Here is a 14,544-nt window from a genome sequence, read left to right as displayed (position 1 = left end):
TAAGTATTATTATTATTAAACACAATGATTTCTAACCAGTTTTGATACCTTTATTCTTATCTGGTCTAAGAACCTTAAGTGAAGTATGAAGTAGGTCTATATCTTAAAGCCTCTCCTCAACCGAGAACCTAGAAGATAGGCTCTACGATAAATAGAATAGAAAAGGGGAAGAATTACTACCTTGCCCAATTCATTATTATTGTAATGATATGATCAGCAGAACTGCACAAATAAGATAAATTAAGCAAATTCTTTGCAGGCAGCATTCTAGAATACATTGTAAATAATAACCAAAGCCTTAAAGGGCAATATATCTATTTTCTTTAAAAGGTTTATGCAATCTCTTTGTGTTTACCTCAAGGTCTTTTCATAATCAGTATTAGTAGCATGAAAAGATTTTAAGATTGTTGAAAAAGCACTCAATCTTCAAATTTATTAATATCTATATTAAACACTAAAACCAGTGTCCACACTCGTGTTATGATCTGGAGATCCCACAAGATCTCCATGCCCTGAAAGACTTTTACCTGAACTCACATAATTCCTGGACTCTAGCTACATCCTGGTGGCAGAACCCTGACTCCAAAACTGGTGTCCATCCTAATATCTCTATTAAGTTCATAACCACCTTGCTATCAAGGTAGGGTGGGAATGTAAAAGAGATTCCAGAATATGGCAGTTTATATTTCAGTTGTAATTAGACAAAAAAATACCTAAAAATTTTCAGGTTTTAATATTCACACTTACTTGGCCGGGGGGGAGGCGGGAAGGAGAATCAACCTAAACCTATATATCCTCATCTGTCATCCCCCCAAAATCCCATCTTGATTGCCATTATCCTCTAAGGACTTTACTGTAACTGACGAAAAGTAGGTTTCTTATTATCCTGGGATTAAATGCAAAACATTTTTGGCAAACCTAGAAAATAAAGGCGCTTGTTTTAGGCAAAATTTTTTCAATTCTGATGTCCTGAGTCTAATTATTATAAGCATAAATACCACTGCAATGAGCATCATTAAATCAATAATGGTAGCAATAACAGAAACAGAAAATTTTATTTAGCACAGTATTAGGAACTATGTTACTCATTTTACATGTACTACCTCATTTCAATTTCATGACAATCGCATTTTACAAATAAGGCACCAAGACATGAAGAAAGTTACCCAAGGTCACCCAGCAAGTAAGTCATGAAACCAGAATTCATAGGTCCATTTCCAGAACCAAGCTCTTTAAGCCAATTTATAAAACTGGCTTTACAACAAAAAACTGAACCGCCTCCTGGAGTTCCCAATAATGGGTTTTAACTCCTATCAATTTATAAAATAATTAACCATAAGCAGAGAGAGCTGATAAAGCACTCAAGGTCAAGAACAGGCTGTAACATCTCTGCCAAACTCAATACCACCTGGCCAGCCCACTCATGTGGGCCTATCTCCACAAAGAATTTCTCCTCTTATTCTAAAATGCATATATTCTTGCCTAATGTTAATTTTATTATCTGTTTTAGCTGTACACTGTCATATTACTTTATTGCTGACACTTTAAATGTAGAAAAGAAACATATTTGAACATGTGATAATTGAGTCTTTATAAAATTGCACAAAATCAAATTATAATCAACTGGGTATTTTCCCATTTGTTTTTCATTATAATTATAAAGATGCTTTATTTTCTTTTTATACTAGAGTAACTGCCAACTGAAGATGTAACAGCTAAGCTTGAAGTTTCTCAAAAAAAATAATTTCTGACATGATAAACCCTCAGGTATACCACTGGAACATTTCCAAATTCCTAGAGAGAGTAAAGAATCACTGTAATATCCCTAAAGTTAGCTAATTAATTTGTTTTGAAAGGAATCAATTTTCCTTAAATGAGACATATATATATGGCTTTTTTTTTTTTCTTTTTCAACCAAGCAGCATTTTTCTCAGGTCAGTTCAGTCAAATGCCCATTATGATATGTATCATAATATCAATAATATACTAGGTACTTCTAAGGCTCAAAACTGGCATTCTAGTTCCCACATAAACTATAGCGGGGAAAAAATATATGTATGCTCTCTTTGAACAAAAAAAAGGGGGGGAAGCCCATCAAAAGTATTATAAGAATAAATGAAATATAGATGTAAGCATTTTCAGTCCTTTTAGGAAAAAAGCTATAAAAAAAACCAAACAGAATAAACTGGGTTAAGAAAACTCTGGAAAAGACATGTTACAGGGCCATAATGTACCATGCAAAAGTCTCAAATTGACGATGGTATGCAGTGGTGACGGAGGCGGGGCTGAAGAAATGCCTTTGGTGGCAGTGGGGAGATCCCAGGTTTGTCACAAGTTAGCCAATTTCTGCGGTGTAAACACTCCTACTGCTGCTAATTTTAAGCTATTAGATGGGAGGTCACAGCTTGTAGAGTCAGGAAAAGATACTTATCATCAGCTTTCACAAGCCAGAAAGAGCCAGTTCCAACACCCACTGGTTGTGGGCCAAATTCAGCCCACAGATTTGCTCTGTTTGGCAAGAAAACCATTGGCCCATAGTGTCTTTAAAAGTTCCAACAAATGGACAACATTCAAAACTCAGAGTATTTTTTTCTAAAAGTGAGATAGAGAGCTGTTTTCTAGGGAATACAAGACCCAGCAGCATGGGGCATAAGGTGGCGGCTGCCACATTAGTACACACAACCATTCTTTCCCTTTGCCACAATCCCAACCAGGTTAGCTTCATTCATTCATTCCTGTTGGTACCTGCCCGGCCCCTCAAGAGACAGGAATCTGAGATCTCTAGTTAAAGAGCACAGAGGGAGAGTTTTACCTGCAGGTGTGTATCTTTGTCCAGATCACCGGGTAGCACTGCTCCCTTGGTGCATCTACAACATTAACTGATTTGACTAGGTGATCACTAATTGGTTCTCAATACAACGCTCTAGAAATCACTGAATCTAAAATAATAAGAGAGGTATGCAGGTCCCTCTGGAGAAACTTCTGTGATTTACACCAAAGAGTCTCTAACATGTCCATCATGGTGCAAATAAAAATCCAAATGTTATAAACTGGAGGTGAAATGGATTTTATTTTTATATATGTATTTTAGCTGGCCTCAGGAAATAAGAATCCAGATACTGTTGACTTCGCCAGTTAAGAAATGATGTTTGTGAGCTATTTTGTTACATCTAAACTGTAAGAGTCTGTGGGGTTTTTTAATGCTATCCCATGAAGAGTCTCTCTCACATTCCCAGTCCATTTACTATCTTTGCTAAATGGGGCTTGAAGTGTAAGTTAATTTCAAATTTTATTAGCTTTCCCCTCCAATATTATCAGCAAAAACAAATAAAGGTGTAGTACACCTTGACAAAAGATGACATCAGCTTGGAAGAGTTATAGACAGAAGCAAAAAATAGAAAAAAAAATAAAAATAAATCCCCAGTCTAATTTCACATGTGATTGTAGGAAGATGCATTTAAGGGATGCTTTACTCTACCACGTCCCATCTACCAAGGCTACCCCTAGAAAGAGTCTTATTCCCCTTCTAGTCTTAAACACCATCTTGTAAGTTAGAGAATCTCAGGAGGCTAAGATGTGGCAGAGGTATGAGTGACAAACCATAGAGATTTCACTCTGTCTCTATTCATCCTGGCACTGAAGTTGGGTACCCACAGCATTCCTAGATTAAACATCCCCATCCCCAGCTCCACCTGAGAGTGATCACAAATATTCATGACAAACATAATTCAGGAGTTTGCCAAGTGTAAATCTGAATCTTTTCTACCACTAGCCTGATTTGGGGAAGACCAAGTCAATTAGCTACTAAGTGAGCTCAACCAAACACCCGCATCACAAAGCTTCAGACCCTTGCCATCCACTCTAGTGCTAGCTGCATATTCGGGGATTCCAACAGTCATGAAGTGATAACCCTTGTAAATATCAAAGGTGTGCTATTTCCTAAAGCAGAATAAATACAAGATTAGAGTATATATGTCATCCTTTCTTGATCCTGAAGCAAGGGACAAGTCTCAACAATAATAAAAAAAATATACGAGAAATAGATGAGTTATGTTGGGGGAGGAAAGGGTGACAATGCACCATGTATTTTTAAGTCTTAATCTTGTGTATCACTACTGCTCCCAGGACAGCCGTAGAAAAAGATCAAGCTTCATACAGAATCACTCCAATCAGCAGGGGCCAGCACTTGGTCAGGGAAAGACTCAGTACTTTTGACAGTATCAAAAAACATGAACCCACTTACTTTTTCCTTTGCTTGTACTGCTTTCTCAGACTCAACATATTTATTTCCATGGTCTTGAAGTTATTTCTCTAACTTTAAAAGTTTTCAAACATTTTAGCAGCTAAATCTCAATATTGAAAACACACAGGGGAAAAAAGATGTTTTAACATTTTACTTTGGATAGAAAATTGCAGACCCCTCCATTGTCTCAATGATATTTCAGGTGTTTATCAGGTCATGATGTGAATACCAAACTTAGGTTAAAAAACAAACAAAAAAACTTTATGCGCTGTTCGGAAACCAGGACAGAAAAGATCAGCCCTCAGGCAAGGGAAAGCACTTGAAAAAGATGACAATGTCAATAGTGTCACTGTTCTCTGGCATGAAGGAAGCTCTAAGTTATGAAGAAGAACTATTAACTCTTTAATATATTATATCAAGATGCCTCCTGAAAGGTCGGAATGGAAGGGAACAGGAAAGAAAAGAAAGAGGCAGTATTTAGTTCCTGAAAGTGGCTAGGAAAGGGTTGGACTTCTGACCGGCTATGTACTGTCTTTAATACACAAGGCACAGACTGCTCCATGCTCGTCTCGAAGCCCATGGAGCGAGGAAACCATCCTGGAGCCAGCTGTCTGCTCTGTTCCCCTGAGAAATGGACACTCGTCATTCAGTTAGAAGCTATACCCCAACACCTTTACTGTGTTCACTGTGTACCAGCTCATGGTAGAAGCAATCTGACAGCAGAGAGAAAGATACATTGAATTAAACATTTGAAAACATTTCCTTTCAGGAATAAGCCAACTGAAAATAAAGGAATATTTATTCTTTACCTGTCTCTCATATGATTTCACACCTGTATATGACTTTTATATGTTAAGGTCATTTTCCCCACTTATTCTGGTAAAGTACTTGTATATTGATTGTTCTAAGGAAAACTCAACAAATGTGGCAAAACTGCACAAAAGGTATGATAAAAATATACTGTTAAATTCAGTCAACATTTGCTGAAAGTCAAATTTTAAGATATTATTACCCTAAACATCAACATCATTTTTCTCCTAGGGAGATATATAATTCCTCTTTATTGTGCCTGTGAACATTCTGAGATGAGTTATTACTTAGTAGACTAAAGTTTGATGCCTGAATATAGACTTTAAAATGAAGCCAATAATCTAATAAGATAAAAATTTTCTCCTCAAACTAGTAAGAAATAGAGTCAGCATGTACATTCATCTCAAGATAACATTATCTGAGGTTTTCTCCAAATACTCCTTCATAGAAATGCAAGCTCATTTCACTTTTGCAACTATGAGAATCCAAAAAGGCACAGATATCTGATCAAAGCACAAGGTGTCATATCCTTAATAAAATAACCTTCCAGAAAAATTTTAAAGCTAGGCTACAATGCAACAATAAAATAAAAACCTGAAATCTTATGAAACAAAAAATCATATTTTAAAAGATGACCAAAGGAAATACATGAAATAACCATATTCTTTTCTTAGGCCACTTTTTAGGCAGATTTCTTTTCCAATTTGCCCTAAAGATCAATACATAAATACTCCTAGATGTATTTTTAAGTATATGATTACTATTTTTTGAAGGTCATGTAAATCAGTTATGTTTCCTCAGCAAAACCACCCAAAGAATTTCCAGCTCAATAAAAGGCTGACTGACTTTTTCTCTCTTTACAGGCCATTCTCACTCATTATTCTGGAATTTCGGTGCACCACAACATTATCAAAAGAATAGAAAATTGACCACAAATTGAGAACGAGCTATCAATTCAACTGAGAGAACAGGCGAATAGGAATAATCTTCCAATTTAAGTAAATCACTATTAATTATACACTGCAATGTGCTACTGTAATTCTTAAAAATCAGTGCATCTGGGTTCAAAAGTTTGGTTTCCTTTCTTTTAAATGACATTATATATTACTATGAAAGATTTAAGACAAGTTTCTGATATCTGGGCCATATTCAACTAAAGATTAAATCCATGTGTTCAGAGCCATACAATCAACTGATCCGTATCAAAGCAAAATTTTGTTTTATGTTTCAAAAGGTTCATACTCAGACATTTCTTCTACTGTAGGCCAGCTACTAAATTCTAATAATAACAATAATCATATTTACCATCCATTAAATACTTACCAGAACGTTTACACTATGCTAAGTGTTTTACATGCCTTATTTTATTTAATCCTTACCACAGACTTAAGGAACTGAATGGCGAGAGGCAATCCACAGAGTTAAGAGTCTGCAGTTACACTCTGCCTGGGTTTGAATCCCACTTCTTCTACTTCTTAGCAATGGAGCTCTGTCCCCTTTTTTTTTTTTTCTTACAGATGAGGCAACTGTGACTCAGATAAAAGTGGCAAAGCCAGGTCACTCCCCAAGAACAAATGGTTATAGGAAGCAAAAAAACAATAAAATATAAGGCTCCCTATGGGACAAGAGAATAGCTTAAAATGCATCACTGGAGGTGGGGGGTAACATTATTCAAAAAAGGGTAACTGTAGTCAATGGCAAAACCAAATTAAACTACACCACTCTGAACAAATGTAAAACTTAAATAAAATTGTGTTTGTCCCAAGCACGTCCCTTAGCTACTTCACTCCTAACCAGACTGGACTGTAGGTCCACCATTAAGTCCCACTAAGTTCTACCCTGGAAAATGCAAAATAGAGTCAGACCTAACTCCAGTTCTCAGATAAAAGTAGGTGAAGATCTCAAGAAAATGAGCCAACAAGTTTTTAACTACTCCTTGTGAAATTTCTCTAGGAATAGCCATATGAGTATATGGTTGCCTATACTATGATCCAAGACTGGGAAAACAGTAGATTTTATGGGCCAAGACAGAAAATCATACTTAAGAATGGGGAAGGCACTCTTAGAAACAGCTGAGCCAGGATCCCTAAGGGAAAAGATACACAGTAAGGTAAAGACAAGTATTTGCTTAGAGATGTAAGGTATCAAGACTTCTGACTCGTTAGTACAGGCATAAATAGCAACCAAATAACAAATCCATGACAAGGGAACTCAGGGAAAAATGAAATTTGTGCCAAAGGGCTTAGTTTGTCAGCAAAAGAATTTCCAACCAAGGCATATCTTCTCAAAGACACCCACTTGACTAAACATACATGTACTAAATGTTCCACAAATCCCTTCGGGATTCTGTGATTCTAATAATTTAGAGTGACGGATGTGTCTTAAAGTCTTTCCTCAGATTGCAAGCTATTCAAAATTAATACTACAATGTCCTGTTTTCTAAAAAATATTCAAATAGTGCCACAGACATAGTGATCACAAAGTGAATTATTACAGATCAAATGTCATGAGAGGTGAATGAACTGCAAGTACCAGTGAAAATCATGAGCCGACTGTGGGATGGATTGTTTCGCATGAAATGGTGGTGGTAGATGATATTAGTTGAAAGAGTATTCCAGCGAGAGAAATAGAAAACCACCATTAGGCAAATACCTGTAATAACAATTTCAAGCAAGAACCACTGATGGATGCTTGTATCAACAGAACAGTGTGATATGATATTTGCATAGACTCAAAGGATATCCCCACAAAGTAATTATTGGAAAGGGAATAGTAGTAATTTTATAATGGAGAAACTTGGCAGACACCACACTTTAACCAAGCGAATAAGGTTAACCTCACCAGCAATAAGACATATAAAGTCATGCACCCCCTGATATGAGGTAATGAGAAGGGTACAACAGCATTTCTGGGGTATTTTCTATCAAAAATGTTTACCTTCAATCTAATAATGAGAAAACATCAAGTACAAACTTAGGGGCACTCTGCAAAGTAATTGGCCAGTAGTCTTTAAAACTGTCAAGATCATAAAAGACAAAAAATAATGGTAAGGAACAGCTACTGACTGGAGGAGCCTAAGAAGACATGACAACTAATTCTAATGTGTGATCCTGGAATAGAAAAGGGATGTGAGTGAAAAAATGAGCAAAAGTTCAAAACAGGCCTGTAGATTAATTAACCAAACTACATTAAAATTAATTTCCTGATTTTGATCATTTTATTATGGTTATGTCAGATGTTAACACTAGGGGAACCTGTGTGAAGGGTATATTGGCACTCTCTAAGAATCACACACACACATATATAATTAGATACATATGTAGTGTTTAGACAGGAAAATAAAATGTAAAATATAATCTGATTGGACTGGGGGCTTCTACCTGAATAGGAGGTCCAGGAAATAAGCTGGGAGCTGCAAATCAATGAATGTATCCTCAGCAAGTACTTAAATACAGTATGCCCTATATTCCTGGGCCCAAAGGGTCCATTACCTGTAAAACTGCAGAACAGAAGAGAATAGAATGAGGGTGAATTTTGAAGTTGTACAATACTAGACATCATAAAGCGCTAGCCCTTCATTTTAAATCGAAGGATTATAAAACCAGAACAGTTAAGGGGACCGCCCAGGCTCAACATAGTGACTTGTAGAGAAATAAATTTGTAATTTCGGTGAAAACAAAGAAGTCATGGATAAGTGAGACTAGCAAGTAGAAGCCACAGTGAGCATTTGCGGGGGAGGGGATTAAGCTACATCTTTACCTTTGAATATATACTAAAATACACTTCAGCTAGACAGATTAAATATTTGATAAGAAAGAAAGCCATAAAGAATCTAGAAGAAAATTTAGGTCAAGATTCAGTTTTCATGTCTTAGGATAGGACTTTTTCAGAAAAAAGAGCATAAAATTAAAGTTAAGCATATAAAAAATAGAACAAGGGGTGCCTGGGTGGTTCAGTCAGTTATGTGTCTGCCTTCTGCTCAGATCATGATCTCAGGGTCCTGGGATCGAGCCCCTGCTTCTTCCTCTGCCTCTCCTCACCCACACTCTTGCTGCTGTTTATGCTCTCACTCTCAAATAAATAAATAAAATCTTTAAAAAGAATTTTAAAAAATAAAAAAATAGAATATTTAAAAGCTAACAACTGGGAAAACATCTGCAACAGATATGACACATAAAGGATCAACATCCTTAACATATGCAGATCACTAAACAATAACAAATCAATAAACAATAAAAGCAAACACTCCAATATAAAATTAGACAAAGGACAGCAGGCAGGTAATTCAAGAAGAAGAAAGTTAAGTGGTCATTAAACAAGTGGGGAAATACACAATGTATTATAATTAAAAATGCAAATTACAAAATGTCAATCTTGATCAATCATATTAAAGATTAAATAATGACACTTTTTAATGCTGGCCAAAGTTGTAGATACAGATACTCTCATGCTCTGGTAATAACAGGATTAGTATAATCTTTTTTTTTTTTTTTTTTTTTGAGACAGAGAGAGGTGGGGGGAGAGATGGGAGAGAATTAGAGGGAGAGGGAGAAAATCTTAAGCAGGCTCCAGGCCTGAGGGAGGGCAGGGGCTCTCTCTCACAACCCTGAGATCATGACCTGAGCTAAAATCAAGAGTCGGATGCTTAGCCAACTGAGCCACCCAGGTGCCTCAGTATAATCTTTTGACACTAATTTATCAATATACACCAAAACCCTTCAAAACATACATATTCTTTGATTTGAAATAGTTCATGTCAAAGTGTGGTCAGTGGACCCCAATGGACTCCTAGAGTCCCTGAAACCCTCTCAGGGGTCTATAAAGTCGAAACTATTTTTACGGAATAGTAAGACATGATTTGCCTTTTGTGGGAAATTTGCATGGACAGTACAAAAACAATAATGGGTAAAACCTGACAGTCCCTATGCAGAAATCAAGGCCAGGCAAACTGTTCTAGGAAGTCACTGTAAATTTCACTGCAACATACTTGTAGGACAAAAAAAAAAAAAAAAAAAAAGTCAGTTTCACAATAAGAACATCTTAAGATTCACTAATTAACTTTATTAAATCTCTACCTTTGAATATGCATCCTTTTAACATTCTATAGGACAAAATAAGAAGCAAATACAAAGCACGTCTACATATCCAAGTACGAAGCTTGACTCAAGGGAGGCTACTTACATGATTGCTGAACCAGCCACTTTTTCCATGGGACACCACATTTTACTTGAACGAGCAATGAACAAAGTATAATTATTTAGATGTGAGTGTCTGGAAGACATTTTCTCAAAAATAAACAATGTGAGCCTGTCACTTCAAAGAAAACAAGTGATAATATTTGTTGCAATAATAAAATTTGAGCTTTCAAGGGAAAACTCAAATATTGGAAAACTCTGTACCTATCACCATAAGCTTGACAGCTTCAAATCTTACATATTTTTCTGATGAGATCTGTGGGGATATTAACGAATGTGATTTTTTGATACTGTAAAATGAAAGGTGACAACATTTGGAAGATCCACATAACTCACAACCAACATTTTGCAAACAAACAATGCATGAATGATAAAAATCAAGAATGGGTGAAAGATCCACTCAAAGTTCAAGACAGGCCAGTGGACTGTAATATAAAAGAGTGAAAAGCTCCACGATATGGTTTCACATTCTACTTTGCAACTAACCTTTGAGAAAATACCACTTGCTAGGCTTTATGTAATAACAAAAATATCCACAATTATCTAAAAGGCCTATTAAATTATTCTTCTCTTTTCCAACTATATCTGTCTGAGGCTAGAGTTGCTTCATACTCTTTAATCAAAATAACATATTACAACAGGTTGAATACAGAAGCAGATGTCTTCCTTCTATTTAAGATAGTCACATCGTTTCTTCGCCTTTTGGCTAAGATCAAGTGTATTTAAGACAGTCACTAAAGAGATCTGCAAAAATGTAAAACAATGCCATTTTCTCACTACTTTTTTGAAATGATGGTTATTAATCAGAAAAATATGATAACACAAAATGGGTTTGTTACTGTCATTTTAAAATAAATAAGATTTTTTAAAAAATTTTCCAATTTTAATTTACATTTTGGTGAATATCAACAGATGTAGTCTACATAAACAAAAGTTCTTTGGGGTCTTTGAGGCTTATTTAGAGTATAAAGGGATCTGAACACCAAAAAGTTCAAAATCTACTGATATAGTCACACCCAACATCTGTGGATCTAAAGAAAATAAGTAGAAGACTTGGCATTATATACCAAATACATCAGAAAATTTAAAAAACAAACATCTGATGTCCAATAATAAAGAAGTGGATGGCACATATATAAAGTGATATTATTTATTTGAAACAAATTGTGAAGAGTTTCATGAGAAGTGCTCACAATACGTTAAGTAAGAATAGGAAGATCTATAAACTATATTAATAAGGACAGTATTATACTGAAAAAAAGACCACAAGGAAATATATAAAATATTAAAAGAAATTTTCTGGGCATGCAATTATGAGTAATTCTTGTTTTCTTTACTGAGCATGCACAACTTTTAAAAATCAGGAAAATAAAATTTTTAGTAACTTTTAAAAAACATTTCTGTACTGGAGTCCCTGCGTGGCTCAGTCTGTTAAGCCTCTGACTCTTGATTTCAGCCCTAGTCATGATCTTGGGGTGGGGAGATCAAGCCCTGCATTAGGTTCAGCACTGGGCGAGGTGGAGTCTGCTTGGGATTCTCTCTCTCCCTCTTCCTCTCCTCCCCTCACACCCGTTCCTGCACATGTGCTCTCTCTCTCAAATAAATAAAATCTTAAAAACAAAAACAAAACCATTTCAGTACTTTGATTTTTTTTTAGGACTTAGTATATGTGAATACCACCAAAAAATAGTTATCACTGTTATTACTATTAATATGAAGACTAATCAAGGCAGCTTAGTGTAGAATTCTGAACTGGAAGTCAAGAAACCTGTATTTGACATTGTTTTGTCTTTTGACTAAAGGCATTTTGAAAAGTCACTTAACCTATTTGAACCATCAGAAATTATCTATGAGGTCCTTACCTGACTGACTCTAGTAAAATGAACTATCAAATCTAAAGGTTGCTCAAGGCCTTTGCAACAACCACCTGTTGTAAAACAGTGCTATCATGAAAACTGTGAAGTCAGCTCCAAAAATCACACTGTTAATAGAATTTCCACTCACGCTGCTAAATGACCCTTTAATCTCATCTTTTGCAGAGTAGTAGTACAGATTGTAAAGTTTCCAGTGGAAGAAGAGTTAGTTATTCACTGAATGGTATTTGGGAAAATTGAAAAATATTGGCCATGTCATGAACATGGGGGGGTGGGGGAAGCACATAAGAGAATAGGCAACAGAGCATTGTGCCCCAAACAAAGGGCAGCCTTCTTTAGTACACTTTCTAAGTCCTCCATAAGTATATGGGAAAGTTACTTCTTATAGAGATGAGGCAACAAGGGGGGAAAAAAAGTGATAAAGAGAAAGAAGTGTGGTAGAAGAGGAGAGGGAAAAGGGAGGTGAAAAGAAAGAGAAGCAAAAATACAGTAGTAATGAGAACATAACAAGAGCAGAAGTTCTAAATGTATGCTCCATCTTCAAGCTGCCCAGAACAGCCCAGAAAAATCTACCTGTTCTCTCAGCTAACGAGCTTTCTCCTATTTCACTGTTCATTGGAAAGTTGGCAAGAGTTAATGAAAGAAAATTAAATCCCAGTTTGTCAATTTTATTCCTTGGTAACAAGTCTGACAAAAGTCTTAGAAACTATAAAAGGGAAAATATTGCCTTTAATTATATCTGGGTAATACTAAAAAACATTTTATAGATGAAGAAAACTGACTCCTTCAAAAAAAATTGAGGTCATAAAAGACTTTTACTCTTCAATTTGTACTTTATTAATATCAATTATCCAATAATCTCTTTCTTCAAGAAAACATGTATTTGGTGATATCTGTGCAAGGGTGGGAAGTATGAAATACACCTGGAGTGTGTATAATATGGTTGTTAAAATGGCCAATCTTGACCCAAGAGTGGAACCCTTAGGGCGTGAGTCTCTTACTGCACTGAGAACCCTAGAGATCACTTAATGGCTTTAGAGAGTCAGAGTTGAATAGTAGGAAGCCCCTTTAGGCCTGTGGTCCCTTGTTTGTTTCCCGGGGCCAATGGGAAACGGTCTTCCATTTTGCATTTCCACTTTGGGAAGGCCCTGCCACCTATCAGTCATCGTCGGTATCTGTCAATTAACCAGACATTTAGGAAGCACCTATCATGGGCAGCCATCACCTAGAACGCACCAAGTTTTCAATAAACGTTTGTGGACTTGAATTTAATTTCAAGGCCTTGGGAAGCTACCAGGGATTCATCAGTTTAAGAGTCTCCTGTGGAAGACAGGTGAAAGAAGAAAGCTTTTCACATCCTTGATCACCCAACACCAGACGCTCCTGTTCCTCCCCGCTCATGGGTGACACGTGGCTCCTAAGCGCTGGCTGGGATGCCCAGGCACAGCTGCTGCCGGCAAAGGGCTGTGCGAGTGGAGAGACGAACACTTACCTGGGGAACCTCTGCTTCAGCTTCCTCAGGCTCTGCCTGGTAGGCGGCACAGACACTAGGCACTGGGCTATCTCGTCGTACTGGGCTTTGGTCAGTATCATGTTGGGCCAGGGACGGGAAAGTGGCGGGGACAAGGAAAACACGCCCTGGGCTCCAGCGGCCTTTGTTCCGGGAGACGAGGGGTGGGCAGACAGCGGCAAAGCGCTGGGTCCTAGTCTTTTTTGGCTTGTTCCTATACCCCCTTCACCACTAACTTGCACAGCTTAGGCTTCAACCGGCAGCTCGGCGGCGGGAGGCGGGCTGTAGACCCGATTGCCCTACCTTGGCTTTCTGAGCAGCCGCAGTGGGCCCGGCCGAAGGCAACCCGCCGCCATGATGGTTAAGGGCAAAACAACCAGGAAGGAGCTGCCGTCAGCAGAGGTGGCGCCTAAATCTCTGCGGACTGGTGTCCGGGCTGCGTTCACCTGGGATCAACCTGGTCTGTTCGCGGAATTCATACTCTACCAGCTACCAGCAGTCAGGGAGTGCTAGCTCACAAACCGGGCAGCAGGGCACAAAAGCGTCCCATGATCCTCAAGCTTGAGCCCCAGAAAGGACGGCTTGGGCGCGCCATTTGAATACGCTTCCAAACGCGCCGTTTTAGCTCAGCTCCAATCGGAGGCCAGCAAAGAATGTCGTCTTATCCGAGGTCTCTCCGCACTCTGCGAGCAGGAGCCGGACAGGTAATCCCCGCTGGGACACTTGTAGACGTACAGCTTAGCTTGTGTTGAGAAGTCCGGCAACTTCTGCAGCTCGCGAGGAAGGCACTTTTGGTCATTTTGGGAAACAGAATAGAAAACAAATGCGACCTCATCGAACAGCCCGCAGGAAAGCATTTCTCTCTCACTCCCCGGAGTTAGGTGCTTAACTGACTGCAACCAATTCTTAATC

The 14,544-nt window shown here is 37.6% G+C and overlaps 1 protein-coding gene across 5 annotated transcripts in view; it reads right to left on the bottom strand.

Annotated features, from left to right (window-relative positions):
- The window catches only part of CDIN1 (CDAN1 interacting nuclease 1), a 212,335-nt gene extending 198,417 nt beyond the window's left edge, over positions 1–13,918 (bottom strand). The window contains exon 1 of one of the 5 annotated variants that reach the window (XM_046010362.1): positions 13,615–13,918. In XM_046010362.1, the coding sequence (XP_045866318.1) occupies positions 13,615–13,715 (101 nt within the window). In that variant the 5' untranslated portion in view covers positions 13,716–13,918. The remainder of the gene's footprint in view (positions 1–13,614) is intronic. The other 4 variants (XM_046010363.1, XM_046010359.1, XM_046010360.1 and 1 more) reach the window with 4 other exon arrangements.
- Between the last annotated feature and the right edge of the window lie 626 nt (positions 13,919–14,544).

Source organism: Meles meles, chromosome 6 (genome assembly GCF_922984935.1).
Source record: "Meles meles chromosome 6, mMelMel3.1 paternal haplotype, whole genome shotgun sequence".
Taxonomy (NCBI): domain Eukaryota; kingdom Metazoa; phylum Chordata; class Mammalia; order Carnivora; family Mustelidae; genus Meles; species Meles meles.
This window is presented reverse-complemented; position numbering and strand designations above follow the sequence as displayed.